At 35.6% G+C, this 15,973-nt stretch overlaps 1 protein-coding gene across 3 annotated transcripts in view; it reads right to left on the bottom strand.

Moving 5' to 3' along the window:
* The window catches only part of PLA2G4A (phospholipase A2 group IVA), a 159,732-nt gene that overhangs the window by 42,266 nt on the left and 101,493 nt on the right, over positions 1-15,973 (bottom strand). For all 3 annotated transcript variants that reach the window (XM_057533338.1, XM_007175569.2, XM_007175570.2), the window contains exons 8-10: positions 12,770-12,906; positions 3,660-3,882; positions 2,618-2,732 (exon numbers count right to left, since the gene is read on the bottom strand). In XM_057533338.1, the coding sequence (XP_057389321.1) occupies positions 2,618-2,732; positions 3,660-3,882; positions 12,770-12,906 (475 nt within the window). The remainder of the gene's footprint in view (positions 1-2,617; positions 2,733-3,659; positions 3,883-12,769; positions 12,907-15,973) is intronic.

The following is a 15,973-nucleotide window of genomic DNA, read 5'->3' as shown; positions in this document are numbered from 1 at the left end:
TGTTGAAGTAAAGTTGATAAAACTTCTGTAAGGTAATTTGGGTCTTTGACTTTTTATAATATAATTCAAATAATATTTTAACTTTTTTTCTTGAACATCCATTTTAATCTAAGCAAATTTAAAGGCATAAAGTATAGACATGTCTCCTTTTTCTTTTTCCCCAATAACTCAAGCTACCAAACACTCATAACATGCCCCTTTGAATGTCTTATCTGGGTACAAGATCAACATAACTAACGTTTGATGGTTTTGTCCAACTCTGTTGGAAGAAACAGCTTGAACCTCTTCATCATAGAAACTTAACAATGAAGGTTAATGGGGCTTCTCTCATCTCAGTAACAATATTGAAATTAGGCAGTTGGCCCAAATCAGACACATCCAGGTTGAAAGACTACTAACTGCACATAAAACAGCCGTTTCTCACTCTAGATGAATCCAAAATATTCACTCGCTGGAAATATTATTTATTCTTTAATTATTGTAGTCAGATTTTCTCTTGAGAATGGCTGCTGGCTAAAACTTCAGAATAGAAAGAGACAACTGTGAAAATGCCATTCACAATCGTAACAGTAACAATCAAACTATTATATTTTTATGTCCCTTTATCATATTCAGTATTATCCCTATCTCATGCAGTTGGCTTAATAGCTCTGTACAATAAAACTGATGTTTATTAATATCCTTCTTTTTAATAATGAGGAAAATAAGAATCAGAGAGATTAAATGACCCATCCAAGGTATTTCAGCTTAGAAGTAAGACAAGGCTTCCAAATTAGTTTAATGCTTGTTTAACTAAATCATAATGCTTCTGGGGTAAAAGAAGCCTTGTTTGGCTATGCACAAATTTGACTGGCATGCTAGTGCTATTTACCAACCAATTTCCAAGCATTCCAAGACCTCATAAGACAATAGCTATGGGAAAGCAAAAACAAAACAAAACAAAACCACCAACAAGAAAAAACAATTTATCATGGCCCTTACTTTTCATATATGATAGAATCTTAACTCCCCCTATGAACTCCATCACAAAGTGTGGTTCCTCATTGCTGCTGAGTATGCCATGGTTATCCGACACTCTTACTGCATGCCTGAACCCCCCATCCAAGAATTAAATTTGCCTTTCATATACAAATTCTATTCATCTTCAGACCTTTGACTCTTCTCATACAGCTTTCATAGAACACTCTACATTGTTAAGATTTATTGAAACTTGATTTGGGCCTACAATTGTTTTAAGTACTTTACATACTTTACCTCATTTATTTAGCAAAATACTATAAGGAGAGTCTCATCCTCATTTAACAGATGAGAAAACTGAGGCTAAAAGGTGTCACACAACTTGGTCAAGGAAACGGTGCATAGTAACATTCTGTTCTCTCTTGTGCTTTAACTTCTTTAATAACTATTGTAAATTTCTCAAACATACTATCAGGTCTTACAGAAAAAGGGTAATATACTGTGGAGGGGAAGGGAGTTCATGCTCAGCACCTGGCATACTACATTCTACATCATCAGTAATCAGAGAAGCCAATATTTTTATAAAAAGAACAAAGTATTTCAAGACCAATTCTCAGCTCTGCTACTTACTTTCTATGTGGCAATGTGCAAATCATTGAATCTTTCTGAGGTTTTATTTTATTTTTTTCTGTGAAGCAGAGATAAAATTACCTCCTTCCCTCCCTGGGTTGTAGTAAATATTGAATAAGGCAATAAATATGATAAGTGCTTTCTGAACCATAAGCATGAGAAACATTTTAGCCAAGATAATTGATAAACACTTGTTGAATGAATGAATTCCAGGTGCACTGCTTTTATAAACTATTCAAAATTCTTGCTTGACAGTATTCAGTTGAAGAAAAAGTGAGACTTGGTAAAACTGCAAAAGAATTCTAGATATAAATCTAGTAATTACATGCCATTCACAATGATTTTTTTAAGCTCATGGTGTGACTGATGTCACTGAGATACTTTTCATAAAAATACAGTGAACCCTATTAGCCACAGTCAGAAATTCTACCACACTGCAGACTCAGACTGGCAGTGGCCCGGAGAAGTAGGACGTCACATACTTTTAGAGCACCCAACAAGAAACAGAGCTACAGAAGAAATAAATGTTTACCTCTGAGATTTAACAAAATGAGGCATTTTGTTCACCAGCTGCCACAAGTACAGACTAGTACTTTTAAGGTGCTGAATTATAAAAATTAGCATAGTGTTCTGAATGATAAACAGATATCATGTTACCCAATTTAATGAACAGATAAGCAGCAAACAAAAATATATGCCTTGCCTAAAAGCCCTAGGCATAGTATTTTGTTAAAAATCCTTGAGAAATGAATAATTAAAATTGAATATTGATTATATTCATGATTTAATTTTATATCTTCTTTCCCACTAATTTGAATGAAGATATACTAGTAACTAGTTTCATAGGATAGTCCCTACAACCAGAAAATCATCTAGCTTAAAATATTCTTATATTTTCAAAAGTTTTTATGTTACAGAAAATATATTAAAATAAGCAACTAAAATTGCTTATGATCTTCCTCTAAAGAAAATCATTAGAAACCACAGTTCAAAGTTTCCAGGAAATGTTTTGCAAGAGGAAATTCCATACCTGCAAACATCAGCTCTGAGACATCGGGTTTGACATGGAGACAGGTGAAAAGAGGCAAAGGGCACTGTCCAGTATTGACTTTTTCCTTCAAACTACTCAAGGTAGTGTTCATTCTCTGTCCACAGAAGAAAGAAAAGGTTTTACATATACAAACAGATACAGATTTTAAAAAACTGTGTAAAATAGTACTCCTAATCAAGACACAAAATTTTTGTAATAAAAATAGTCTTATGACTTCTAGGAACCTCTGATCCTGAAAAACAACAAAAAGTAAGCTCTATGGAGGTAATTACCTTCATTCTAAAAAAAGCTATACGTCTCGGGACTATGTCGACGTTTGGCAGCTAGGGAACCCAGAAGGAATTGAGACCCCAGATTCCCTGGCACAAACTCTACCCGCCCTGTTTCATGTTCAGATAAAATGTCGCTCTGTTGTCATGTGTCGAATGGGTTTCTTCCATGTGATTCACTCCTTTTTTTTCCTGACTCTCTCCAGGCAAGCTCCATTCTTCTTCTGCTATTTAAATATTACTTGTATTCACCTCTTTATCTAAAAAGATTGCTATTTGGGCAGAATGGGCAGTTAAGGGTTAAAATGTGTATTTTTCCAAAGAAAAGGAATACAAAAGTATTTCCCTATACATCAAAACTGATACGTAGGGAGTTCCCTGGCAGTCCAGCGTTTAGGACTCTGCGCTCTCACTGCCGAGGGCTCGGGTTCAATCCCTGGTCGCAGAACTAAGATCCCGCAAGCCGCGTGGTGTGGCAAAAAAAAAACAACAAAACAAAACAAAAAAAAACAGCAACAAAACTGACACATAGTTAGAATAAATTAGTAAGCTGGTAAGAACTAATGTAATGTAGAATGAAACGTATTATAGAAGAGTTATGTCTGGCAGGGAGTATGTACTCAGTACATGTTGATAGGATAAGGTGAGTCAACTGACTTTTACAAAATGTATCGTATTTTGTTTTATTTAAAACATTACGATATACGTGGTCTTCTTGTATTAAAAGGATTGTAGACTGAGCCAAGGCTTACATTGTGAATTAGTGTTTCTCCTATTAACATCCCAAAGATATCGGTAAAGGTGACAGGTTGTCCAGAGCTTTTCTTCTTCCATAAAGACTCAATGTATCTTTTAATTTTCTGTGGTGTGAGAAGTAAAAGAGGGTTGTGGCTAACACTTTTCATTAGCTCTTCGTTAATCTCCTCTGGCCCTTTCTCTGGAAAATCAGGGTGAGAATATAAAGTTGACATGTACCTGTAAAGAAAACAAAAGACAATCAGTAACGATAAAGGGCATCACACAGTAAATAGTCTCCAAAGAAAGCAGTCATCTTTGTCATCAGAAAATGAAAGAATAATAGAAATAATTGGTTAACTAATTTTCTGATTGAAGATATTAACTCATTTAAGGAAAGGATGCAACAATCAGAATATAGCTGGTCTACAATGGAAGTAAAGGAGAGGTCTCAGAGGAAACACTGGACTTCTCCTGCACAGTCCAGAGGAGAGGATGCCCTATTGGGCCAACTCTTCACTGTCTAGTCTCCAGGAATGGGTATCCCTATCAGACCATCAGAGACTGATGACACAACACACTGAGAGCCATGTAAATAAATTGACTTGCTGGATATAATAACTAGCCAAGCAATTTGATAATTTGACTTTCCATTATGATTATCTATAGGTAGAAAATGTGCTGTGCCAACAATGGTGAATGCCTAATTCTCCTGACAATTGTGTGTGTGTTGTTGTTTTTTTTAATTGTCCATTGGCCAACTAGACAGAATCCCAAGCCTTGCCAACTGTAGGTCTCAGAATTTCTGAGCATACAAATCTAATGGTGAAATCATGGAGAGGAGTAGGTCTGAAAGATAAATGCTTTCTTGTTAAGATTCTTGGCCTACAGCCATTTGGCCACTTCTAGTGATGCTGGAAATCACCATATGCCTTGGTATTTGACATTTAGACAGTAAACATTAAGTTATGATCCTCCCGGGAACCAATATCTCTAATATTGTAGCTCTCAAACTAAATATTAATTATTAGTTTACTTATCTGTCTCCGCTAATTAGTTGTGACTATCTGCAAGGAAAACTTTGCTTATTTATCTTTTTTAGTCTCAATGATTAGCAAATGCCTAGTATACGACAAGCACAGTATATTGAACTGTTGAACTGAGAGCACAAACTAATGAAAGAAATACTCTACCACTTCACCCAACCAAAGAGAATGTAGCACATATTTAAATCTCCTGTCTCCCTGACATTCATATCAAAATGCCACCATAGTGATTTATCTTCCCTTCATGGAGGGGAGAAAACTAACTGTTATTGAGTCTTGGAATGTTCTAGGCCTGTGCTGGCTAATTGCTCATAAGCTGTTGTCTTGAAGACTTGTGATAGCTTTCAATTCTTCTATTTTAAAGATAAGCAGAGGACAGATGAATTTAAATAACATGTTCATGGAAGCAACGTAAGTGTCCATCAACAGATGAATGGATAAAGAAGATGTGGCACATATATACAATGGAATATTACTCAGTCATAAAAAGAAATGAAATTCAGTTATTTGTAGTGAGGTGGATGGACCTTGAGTCTGTCATACAGAGTGAAGTAAGTCAGAAAGAGAAAAACAAATACCGTATGCTAACACATATATATGGAATCTAAGAAAAAAAAAAGGTCATGAAGAACCTAGGGGCAAGACAGGAATAAAGACACAGACTTACTAGAGAATGGACTTGAGGATATGGGGAGGGGGAAGGGTAAGCTGTGACAAAGTGAGAGAGTGGCATGGACATATATACACTACCAAACATAAAATAGATAGCTAGTGGGAAGCAGCCGCATAGCACAGGGAGATCAGCTCGGTGCTTTGTGACCACCTAGAGGGGTGGGATAGGGAGGGTGGGAGGGAGGGAGACGCAAGAGGGAAGAGATATGGGAACATATGTATATGTATAACTGATTCACTTTGTTATAAAGCAGAAACTAACACACCATTGTAAAGCAATTATACTCCAATAAAGATGTTAAAAAAAAAACTATCACAGAAAAAATAAATAATAATAAATAAATAAATAACATGTTCACAGTTCCCCAATTAATAATAGAACTCGAATTTAAAATCTGTTCTCTCCCCTGATAGCCTTTATTTTTAAAAAATCTTTAAAGTAAGATTTCAGTTCTTAGAGACCAAACTACTCCCACTTAACATTAAATTAGAATTTCTTGTTGGATTCAGAGTTCTTTAGAGACAAACTGAGAATAATTAAAACTTAACAAATGAAGAGTGATGACAGACCTAAAATGGAACACATGTTCTGCAAAAAAAATTAAACATTCTTAAAAGATCTTTATTATATAAACTGGATTCTTAACATTTCTCACATGAGATAATGATAAATCAGATAGACTTACTCTGAACTCAAGCCTGATATAATCACCAAATATCTATTAAAAATACAGCTGAGATTGCTAGAAAGATGCAGAGTCCATCCATTCCTATAGTTATTCCAAGGTCTACCACATGATTCATCTAGATGAACAAAGATCTGTTTCTGGACCTCATCATGCTTTTCAATAAATGCACACATTGGTGTAATGATATTGGTTTACATTTAAGGATACAATAAAAATGGGAAAATAAAACTTCTTTTTGAATCTCTAAGTGATCAGTTCTGGAACTATTCAGGATATGTTTCATTCTTTATGAGAACATTAAGAAATTCTTTACTGGTCTTAGTATCAAGAATAATTTCTACATCCATGGATCATTGGCTTGCTCTTAACTTATTAAAAATGTGCATTATATAACTGTGCATAGTTTGGATTTTGCCTTGAATTCTAGAAACCTGAAACCAAAGTCTGTGTCTCATGCCTCCCAAAGCTACAGGTTATAGCATGAACTTTTAATCTAGTTTCTAGTTTTATACATATATATATTACACACACTCAAACATATACTTTTTTCCACTTCTATCTTTATTGTATGCAATCCAGCTTTACTTTATTATTAAGATACATCAAATCCTTTCTTTAATGAAGCAGGATAAAAACAAGGAAAAGAATCAAACAAACAATGTCAGCAGAAATCAATTTAGCCACAGAATTTTTTTTTTTTTAAGGTAGGTGAAGAGGAAATGATATGATCATTCTGCTATTGGAAGTTGTCATTTCTAACTGTTCAGCAGAATGATGTCATTACTCACATCTCATCCACGTTATTTAAGACTTCTCTTCTCCATCTCTATTTAGTTGGTCTTTAAAATGAATCAACGTATGATTCTAACAAGTACCTCAGCCTCATGGATTTCCTCCAGCAAGATCTGGAGGCTCCTCTTTTCTCCTCCTTTCCTCCCAATGTTCACCATTGGATCTAGACTAAGAAAATCCTTCCTCTGAGGTTCAGAGATTGCTCAAAACCTAGGAATCTGTGCCACAGTTTCAGAGGCAGATCATTTTAAGAGGTCAAGTGCATATGCATGTCAGTCCAATTCTCTCTTTTTTGCTCCATGTAGAACGGTAGCAGTCCATTTCTGCTCTCTAAAGGTTGAAGTAAACTCATTCACTTGGGGAGTCTCTCTCTCCCCCTTTCTCTCTTTCTTTCCCTCCCATGAAGCAGTTGGCTCGAGTATACAAGCCCTATGGAAAGACAGAAAGACCTAGAATACCTCAACCATTTGCATTGGGGCTAAGGTTCTCTGCTTGTTCAGCATGTATGAGCCCATTTTCCTTAGAAGTAACAAGTGTGAGTTGGATAGACATTTCATGACATCATTATGGTAACATCTAAGACTTGGATTTTGGCTTTGGTGACAGCTAAAGATGGAATAGCAGGCAATGGTCAGTTTTCCTTAAATTGCTTTTTTTGCTTTTCGTTTGTTTGTTTGTTTCTTTGATTGCACCAAGGCAGAATTCAGCTATCATGAGCTTCTGTGGACATATTACCATCTAAAGCATACAAGCATCAACTCTGTAGTTAAGCCTTAATTTTCATCTCTTCACCAATAAGTGACTCCCAATTATACCAATCAAGTTTCAAAAACTAAGTGTCTTAGACATAGCAGGGCCTCTATAAATAATTATTGAATGAAAGGGTCTTCAATTTATTTCTCTATAAATCTGAAAATATTCACCTCTAATTTTTCAATATATTTATATGATGGGACACCTCATTCTCCATATGAATGCATTTTAGGCTAAGTACAAAGTTAAAAATAAAACTTTAAATTATGCCAGAGAACAAGGAATTCTCAGTTCACTTCCTGCCTCCAAATCACAGAGTCAAAATTTTAAAATATCAGTGTCTGGCTCCCCAGGACCTCCCTAATCAGAATCTTCAGGGGTAAACATTTAGAATTTCTCTGCTTAAAAAAGTGCCAGAAGTGATTCTCATATGCAATAAAGGTTTGGAATGTCTTAACAAGACCCTCGACATTGTGAAGCAAATATCCTGAAATCCTAAAGAAATTCCTAGATTAGTTTTTCCCCAAAATGTAGTTACTTATGCAAGTCTTCATTTAGTCATTAAACACGTGACAAGTGGGAGAGGTTCGTTAGCACAGTCTTCACCTCAAACAACATATTTTCTCTAACATAATCTTGATCTTTTAACCTATCATTTCTTACAGGTCAGCTCCTACTAAAATTGGTTCATTTTTCAATGTCCCACGAATTCTTCAGATGCTAAACTGAAAGTTTTCATTCTTGAATTCTTTTTTATAGCTTAATGAATTGGGTCCCATTGTCTATAGACACAGAACTGCTCTCATTTCTCTTTAGACGGTAATGTCATACAAACACAGCAGTCGAAATCCAATAGCCCTGTGACACCACAAATGAACAGCTGTTCTGAGGAAGACAGCTGTGCTCACTGAGCAAAATAACACAGGATTACTGTCACTAGTTCACTCAGGCCAGTTCTCCTGCTTGGCTAATTCTTACATTTAATGAATAACAACTATCACCCAAAAATAATTTCAGAAATAATTATCATAAAGATAGTAGCAATTATAAGAAAAGCTTTGTCTTACATAAAATTCTCTTTTGTGATCACAGAAAACTTTATGGGAGGTCCAAGCCTTCTCCAGATATTTCCGTATTATCTAATTTGTGCCAGATAATGGTCATGTATCAGCAGAATATAAAAACTTATACAACACAAGAGTGTACTTTCTTTTTCCAAGTGTTTCCGAATTCCTTCCTTTGAACTTTCTACCTTCTCACCTATACTGTTTGAGAGAAAATTGTTAATATGAATCATCCTGACCACCTTTTCTTTTGTCTCAGGAAGTGTCTCTTTTCTCCATGGTTAATAGCTTCACTTGTGCTTTTTATCTTGTCCTGTCTTGTCTCTGCCCGAATCTCTTTATATCCAAGATCCATCTATTTCTTTATCTTCCATCTATCCCTCTATACTATTACCTTCACCTCAGACTTCTACAAAAATGCTCTAGTCTTTTATATTCTGAAAACAAAAATAAAACAAAAACATTTCCTGGGTCCTATATTCCCCATCTTGAAATAATAGATGGCTCCTACTAAGGTTCACATTCCCACCTTTCTTTCTTTCATCTCCTATTCATTTCTTATTTGTAATTTCATGATCAAAAGTGCCTTTCATTTACTTTATCTAGTAATTTTCGCTAAAACCATGAAATCTCCAAACCCAGTTCTAAGCGAAGCTTCTCATAGATCTTTCCTCTATTAAAATACCCACTACTTTGTGAAGCACTCCCATGCTTGACCTCTGCAAACCCATCTTCCCTTGATTCTCTTCTCTGATGGCTACTTTGCATTGTCCATTAGGGTTTTCTTTCTCCCTTCCTTCTTCCCTTCCTTCCTTCCTTCCTCTCTTTCTTTCCTTCCTTCCTTCCTTCCTTCCTTCCTTCTTTCTTTCTTTCTTTTTCTTTCCTCCCTCTCTCCCTCCCTCCCTCCCTCCCTCCCTCCTTCCTTCCTTTCTTTCTTTCTTTCTTTCTTTCTTTCTTTCTTTCTTTCTTTCTTTCTCCCTTCCTTCCTTCCTTCCTTCCTTCCTTCCTTCCTTCCTTCCTTTATTGCTTGCTTTTCTTCCAGTAAGTTTTTGGATGTTTTGAAGAACTACAAATTAAATTATTGATGGTAATAACTGAAGTGGTACAAATTGGTGAAATTACCAAGGGAAGGGAGGATGTGTTGATATAATAGAAAAAAGGGGAGGGCCTGGAGGAAAGCTCATTTTAAGGAGAAAAGTAGTGGAAATAGAAAAGACAGCTATGAGGAGAGAGCAATCAGAGAGGATGGGGGGGGGGGAAAGGCATGGTAGGAGGGATTTGAAAGAGGGACAATTGAACGTGTGAAATATCTCAACTCCCAACTTCATCCTCCCTGACTCCCCCCAAAAGTTGATGAGAATAAGAACTTCAAAAGACACCATTATATTTGGAAATTATGTGGCCTCTTGGTGAAAAATGATTGTAGGATTTTAGGAGTACATGGATTTTAAGGAAATAGAATAACTAAGAAAAGGCTTCAGCTCAGTGCTTTGTGACCACCTAAAGGGGTGGGATAGAGAGGGTGGGAGGGAGACACAAGAAGGAGGGGATATGGGTATATATGTATACATATAGCTGATTCACTTTGTTATACAGCAGAAACTAACACACCATTGTAAAAGCAATTATACTCCAATAAAGATGTTAAAAAAAAAAAGAGATAGGCTAATTCTAAAGTCAACTTCCTGCAACATTAAAATGTATACATTTAAAAAAAAAAGAAAAGGCTAACCTTTGAGGAAATTAAACACTGAAGGATAGAGCAGGAATTTAAGGTGGCCTATAGTATTTAAATGATTGGCCTGTAACATCTAAAATTCTCTTAATTACATTTTGTACGACTTGTTTTCAGAACCCTGACAGGGGATCTTTGATGTTTTCCCAAATCTATAACCAAAGCAATGACTGCAGCTGTAATTAAACACAAATATACACTATTACACCACTAAAATAGCACTCAAGGCCTGGTCTTTCTTTGTTAGATGAATTTAAGGAAGCAAGCTTCTTGCAATGTATTAGTCAGTGATGGACCACAGGGATCTAAAAATCAGCGAATACAGATAAAGAAAACTACCTGAAGAGTAATAATAAAATGCTTGAATAGATGAATTAATCTAAGGGTCCAAGTTTTTCCATCACATTCATATTACTCATTAAACAGGCAGGTGCATGCTCTTTCCTTCGAGGGGAAGAATAATGATGGGCTACACCTTTCTTTCAAAAAAGACAAATCGGGGCTTCCCTGGTGGCGCAGTGGTTGAGAATCTGCCTGCTAATGCAGGGGACACGGGTTCGAGCCCTGGTCTGGGAAGATCCCACATGCCGCGGAGCGGCTGGGCCCGTGAGCCACAACTACTGAGCCTGCACGTCTGGAGCCTGTGCCCCGCAACGGGAGGGGCCGTGATAGTGAGAGGCCCGCGCACCGCGATGAAGAGCGGTCTCCGCACCGCGATGAAGAGTGGCCCCCGCTTGCCGCAACTAGAGAAAGCCCTCGCACGAACCGAAGACCCAACACAGCCAAAAATAAATAAATAAATAAATAAATAAAGTAGCTATAAAATAAATAAATAAATAAATAAATAAAAAGAAAAAAAGACAAATCATTTTGAGAGTACATACAAAGAAGGTGGCAACCATGGTTCTAAGTTTTTGTTTTTTAGCTAAAGAATCTGGTTCAAAATATTTAAGAAACTATAGACTCTTTAAATGTGAATCTCTATGTAGAACAGGGGTCCCCAACCCCTGGGTCGCAGACCATTAGGAACCAGGCCACGCAGCAGGAGGTGAGCATTAGGCGAGTGAGTGAAGCTTCATCTGCCTCTCCCCATCGCTGGCATTACCTCCTGAACCATCTCCCCCCCCCAGTGGAAAAATTGTCTTCCATGAAACCGGTCCCTGGTGCCAAAAAGCTTCGGGACCACTGATGTAGAATATATAGCTGTCCAAGAGAAGGTTCTGGTTTAGTTGAAAGAACCTAGAGTAGGGGATCGAAATCCTAAGTCTATATGTTGGCTCTGCTAGTGATCTTGGACAAACCACTTGCCTTCTGAATCATATTTTCTTTACTTGAAAGATGAAGAAACTCATAGCCATCTCACAGGATGAGAAGACACAGAAATTTTAAAATATAGACATATATAATATATATTATTATATATATTGTAATTATATGATATATACTTATATAATACATGTGTTATATATTTATATATAATAAAATATTATAAAAGATAAGTTTTACCATGGCTGAGTGACTAAAAGGCCTTATAAGCCAATATCAGAAGTTCTATGATAAGGTGATACTTTTATCTGAGACATCTAAGCAAGGACTAAATATTTGATTTTCAATGTGCTTATGTGAGGTAAGCAAACCAAAAAGTACATAGTATTGTCTTTGAAAATGTTTTATAAATATATTCTTGAAAATGCAAATCTACAGTATACAAATATTATACATGCAGATGCTTTAACTCTGTCTCCAAATTTAGCTGAGCTTAGATACATTTAAAGGATTAATTTCATAATTAGATATAAATCAGTGAAATTTATTGCATTTCTTCATTCAAAAGTTGTTTCCCGGCAATTATACTTCAATAAAGATGTTTTAAAAAATAAAAAATAAAAAAAAAATAAAAAAAAAAAAAAGTTGTTTCCTTCTTCTATATACTAAGGTATCTTGCCTTTCATTCTATTTGCCTTAAAGAAGAAAATGAATACCTAGTGAATCATGTAGACTTAGACATGATCGCTGCAAGATTACAAATCAGTAAACTATAGGAAGATTAAATTAATTATGGGTGGAGTATGTTATTTCACTTCTGAGATATTACTATAGAATTATTTCAATTGACCTATTTTTTTGTTTTATGTTTAACTGCATTTTAAGTCACAAACGGGCTTAAAGGGAGAAAACTTATGACAACAGTCATCATTAGGTGTGAATTTGCCTTAAAAAATATTTTTAAGAAACAAATTACTGCATCAAGCTGGAATATTTCAGTAATTTGAAGTTAATGTCAATTTTCTAAATCCTCATTTCTTTTCTAAGTTTCAGGTAGATAAACGCTAAGCATTTAGGATGACAAAACTAAGATTTAAAATGTATACTAACCACGTAGATCCAGAAAGACCAGCAATGTAGGTAGCGCAATCTAAAATGCCTGATTCATACAGTGCCTTCATCACACCGGAGAATCCTACCATGGCTCGGAACCCCCCGCCTGAGCCCAGTATGGCCACCACAGGCACCTGGAATGACGAAACACAGAGGTCATTTGTAAAGTAAAATCATAAAATATGTCATTTTCATTTCAGTTTTTCTATGTCCCACATTTGGTAACAAAGAACTGTAAGTTCACTCATACCTTGATAATATCTAATTGTTAAAAAAGAAGAAAATAATGTTTCATTTAAGAAAATCAAGAATTAATGTCTATTAGAAAGCAGACATTATTAAAATAGCCAACTAACTGTTTGATAACAACAACAATAGCAACAACAATCCTTTGTATTTGCTTGACTCCTCGCAGTTTGGGGCTTGTTTTGGGGTGTAGTTTTTTTTAATTTGATCCTCTCAAAATTGCTGTAAAATGAGCAAAAAAGTATTTGCTCATTTTTCAGATGGAAGTTCTGAAAGGATGCTATTACTTGTATAAGATCTATTAGCTGGTAATCTGCAGTTGAGTAAGCACCTTGCCTTCTTGGTCCAGAATTCTTAGCACTCCTTTATGCTGACCCATTTCAAAAATATGCTATTATTTAAGCCATCAAAAAGAACTTAATGAACTACAAAAAAACCTACAAAATTTATTTCTTCATTCTTTAATTCATTCATCAGTCTGATTAAGTGGTCTCTATGTTTCAAGTATCCCCAGGATGGATCTGGGGAATATAGTTAATTTAAGTGAGGCAGAAATGTAATAATAATTATGACAACAAGAAACACAGGAATAGATGATATTCACTGAGCTCTTATTATCTGGTAGGAACTGTTAGTATTTTACAGAAATTGTCTTATTTAATCTTCACAAAATCACTATGAGGTTTCCATTTTACAGATGAGGAAACCAATGCACTTAAAACCAAGACCTTGATGCACAGTTATTCCATAGGTAGAGATGAGGGCAGGGAAGGCAGCTGTTCTGGAGATGGGAGCAGCATAAGTCAATGAAGAGTTTTTGCAGTAAAATAGGCTGTCTGTAACGTGACTGAAATGCAAGGGTGTTTCTCTGAAGAGGGAGATATTGTCATTTTCCTTGTGGTCCTGAACCATTATTGCCTAAGAGAGCTGGTTGTTTCCCTATACCCAGCAGTTCTCAAAGTGTGCATAGTTTTTAGGGGGTCCACAAGGTCAAAACTATTTTCATAATAGCAGGAAGATCTTATCTTCCTTTTTTTCATTTGCATTCTCTCATGAGTGTACAAAGGAGTTTTTCAGAGACTACATGATGTGTGATATAGCAACATTTGAATTTAAAAGCAGATATGAGAATACACCTGCATTGTGTTCCCAGCACTTGGATCCTGACTCTTGGGTGTCACTCACCAATGTGATAAATATATATATATATATATACACAGAATCATTATTTTAGAACTAAAAAGACGAAAAAGGCTATAGAATTCTTTCATAGAGAAAGGGAAGTCTCTAGAGGTTAGGTATTATTGGAGGTAGAACAATGAATAGCAGGACACCTAGCACTAATTTCCAAATTCAGGGCTCTTCTCTAATACTCAGTGGCCATCAAATCAGATGCAAATTGAAGACCACATTAATGAAAACACAGTCTACCAGTTCAGTGCAATGCAGCAATTTAAATGGCTTTGAACCTGTGGATGTTCAGATGAACAGAATGCTCTCAAACATAGTTTTAAAATTGTAAATAAAGTAAAATATATAAGTTCTTAAAAACTTCTATGGAGAGGGAGGAAAGCTAAGATAGGAAACTAAAGTGGGTTATAAAGTGGGTGAATAGAGTATAATATAGTATTAATATTAAGAGTAGATGTAAGGAAGCCAGATTAGAAATTAGGAGAAGGAGGAGGGATTTTGATTAGGCCTTGAATGAAGGGTTGAGTTTATAGGCAATACAATAATAGTGATAATAATAATAATAGTAAACCATTTATTGTTACTATGTGCCAAACACTGGGCCTAAGGTCAGGCCAAGATAGGCACAAATAAGAAAGGGTATGTGATTTTGAGATGAAAAGACCACCCTTCTTATTGTAGCAGGAGTATACTAGGGAGTTGGGGAAAATAAGACTATGAAGGGCTTTAAGGGGAAAAGAAGTCAGAGGGTATTTTAAGCCTGTTGATTTGGTTACTTGCAACACTAACATTAAACCCAATACAAGTCAGGTAGTTCAGAGTAAAAAAATTCTTAGTAACAGATTACACTGTTTCATGTCAACATATAACACACAACCTGTGCTATTGTTCAGAGAGAGATTTCATAAGAGAAGTTGGAAAATTGAACATAAAGCCTCTTTAATCCTGAGAAAACAACTCCCCAGATGTCCTTCTTCATGTGCCAGTAGCCCAACACATATTTATGGATGGCTATTTTATGTTAGGAATTTTATGTTAGGAATTTTCTGGAAACAGCTACTTATTAAACTGGGATTCATGTGTTATGTAACCCATTGTTTTCATTATTGCTTTACACTAATTCTTAAAGAGAGTTTTTAGGTAAGATATTTAAGTCAGAAATCTGGGTTGCTATCAGATGAAAGTGTCATACTATTTGTACATAAAAATTGAATAATGAAATAATTGAATGATTGTACACATTATAATTTATCCTTTATTTATTGCACATGAATTAATCTGTTTTTATGCATCATTTAATTTTCACAACTCTATGAGATATATATTATTACCATTTTATATGTATAATTTCTGGTCTATTTCCTTTTTCTTTTTGCTTGCAAGATCTTAGTTCCCCAACCAGGGATTGAACCTGGGCCCCAGGAGTGAAAGCCCAGAATCCTTACCACTAGGCCGTCAGGGAACTCCCTATTACCATTTTAAAGATAAAGGAACTGAAACACAAAGAAGATAATTTTTCCACTGTCTCAAATCTAGAAAGTGGTATCTTGCGGATTTAGAGCCAGGTCTGTCAGACTCCAAAGCTCTTAATTCACTCTGCTCCATTCTGTCTCTGAAAGCTTCCCCTACAACTAGGGGGACCTAGGTAAAGAAAATCCTCTTTGGACTCTTTACTTATATGTAAAAATATTGGGTAGAATTAATGAATTTGAAGCTTTTTGCTACTGGTAGCATTCTAGATTCTATAACTCATACAGAATATGA

Source organism: Balaenoptera acutorostrata, chromosome 1 (assembly GCF_949987535.1).
Source record: "Balaenoptera acutorostrata chromosome 1, mBalAcu1.1, whole genome shotgun sequence".
Classification (NCBI taxonomy): Eukaryota; Metazoa; Chordata; class Mammalia; order Artiodactyla; family Balaenopteridae; genus Balaenoptera; species Balaenoptera acutorostrata.
Note: the sequence above shows the minus strand (reverse complement) of the source record. Positions and strands in the feature narration are given on the sequence as shown.